A 1,532-nucleotide genomic window follows, 5' to 3' on the forward strand; every position below is an offset into this window, starting at 1 on the left:
GTCAGCCATGTGCTGCACTCAAATGCAAGCGGAAGTCACGTAGCCAGCTGACTCAAAGTTTACTATAAAAAGTAATAGCAAAAATCTCAAAGTAAACAATGCAAATAGTGAAAGTGGTAGGAAAATCTAAAATTAAATTAGCTCATAACTTGACAAAGCTAATAATAAGATAAGTTCCCGCGTAGTATTGAAATTCTGAAATTCTGAGTCTTAAGTTGCAATCGTGCTGGCTTTGAAAACTGTCATTTGAAGAACCAAGCACATATCACGTAGAAATGTTTGAACGTCTAAATGGGTTTCAGTCTAAAATCAAATAAGCTTGAGCTCAGACGCGAATTGGTCGAATACAATTTTATAGGGAACTCCAACGTTATATTTTTAAGAATGAGTCGCCTTAGTATTAAACTGATCCTTCTGTTCAGCTTGTGTTTGCAGGACTCTCAGCTGCAACCGGCTCCCTTTTCCGATCCCGAACCCTTAACCAATAATCAGGTTTATTTTCCTGGCTTGGAGGACGACTTGGACTGGAGTGGGGCCAACTGGCAGCTGGTGATCCGCTGGCTGATGGATCGCCAGCAGCTGCGATTCTGCATTGCCCTCGCCAGATTCGATGAGCGGTTGGTGCCCGGAACGGCCTGCCAGGCACTCTTGGCCAACGGGCCGCTGATGGCCAACTGCGACATTGGAAACATCGAGGACCTGACCATGACCATGCGCTACGCCTTTGGCGAAATTCTGCTGGATACCAGTCGCAAGTGTCGACACGGCCTGGAGCTCTTTGGAGTTCGCTGCCGGCGGAGGGCGTAATCGAAAACCATCGGCAACGAATTTATATTTCATCAAATGCAATGTGGGTTACACCTTTGAACAGAAAAAGGATGGCAACGACATATTCCCCTGAAATATCCAATGTGACACACTTAATAGTCATATGACTACACAGAGAGAATTCAGACGTTTTCATCTAAGTTTAAAATGTTTTTAAAGTAGAAAATAGTTTTAATGTGCTTGAATCAAGCTGAATTTTCGGTACTTACATTGTTTATCTCAATAACACAACTATTAGTCCAGTCAGTAGTGTATATTTATCCAAAAGTTGTTAAATAAACCTAATTGAACTTTTCTCTTCTCACCATTTTGTCCTGATATTAAGAACATTGAACCCAATGTGTTTTTAAGAACGAATGTTCTCAATTCAAGAACAATGTACTTGAATATTTCTCTACGTATAGTGATAAGCAGCGACCGCAGATCAGAGTTATTTGAGAAAAATAATAATGTAACGTTGCTTACTAAGTACTAAAAAGAGCATCAGAATCCGCATTTCGGTTAACAAAGCAAATAAAAAACTTATTTGTACGGTCATGAGAACAAAATATGAAAATCCTCATTAAATTTAAGTAAAAGAATTTTCATAAATACAAATCGTAAAGTTTTTAACCCTCCAGTTCTTTTATAGAAATGTGGAGAATAAGTACGTTAATTTACTGCTAGTGCTATAGTAAATTATTTGATGTTGTACGTTTTACAAA

General features: G+C 38.9%; 1 protein-coding gene across 1 annotated transcript; it reads left to right on the top strand.

The window, feature by feature from the left end:
• The first annotated feature begins 304 nt into the window (after positions 1-304).
• Positions 305-1,132, top strand: LOC108012180 (uncharacterized). The gene has a single exon (XM_065868903.2). The coding sequence runs from the start codon at positions 385-387 to the stop codon at positions 805-807; it is 423 nt and encodes a 140-aa protein (XP_065724975.2). The 5' UTR covers positions 305-384; the 3' UTR covers positions 808-1,132.
• The last annotated feature ends 400 nt before the right edge of the window (positions 1,133-1,532 follow it).

This window comes from Drosophila suzukii, chromosome 2L (genome assembly GCF_043229965.1).
Source record: "Drosophila suzukii chromosome 2L, CBGP_Dsuzu_IsoJpt1.0, whole genome shotgun sequence".
Taxonomy (NCBI): Eukaryota; Metazoa; Arthropoda; class Insecta; order Diptera; family Drosophilidae; genus Drosophila; species Drosophila suzukii.

Coding starts and splice junctions, on each gene's coding strand:
- LOC108012180 (XM_065868903.2), top strand. CDS start 385: ATGAGTCGCCTTAGTATTAAACTGATCCTTCTGTTCAGCTTGTGTTTG.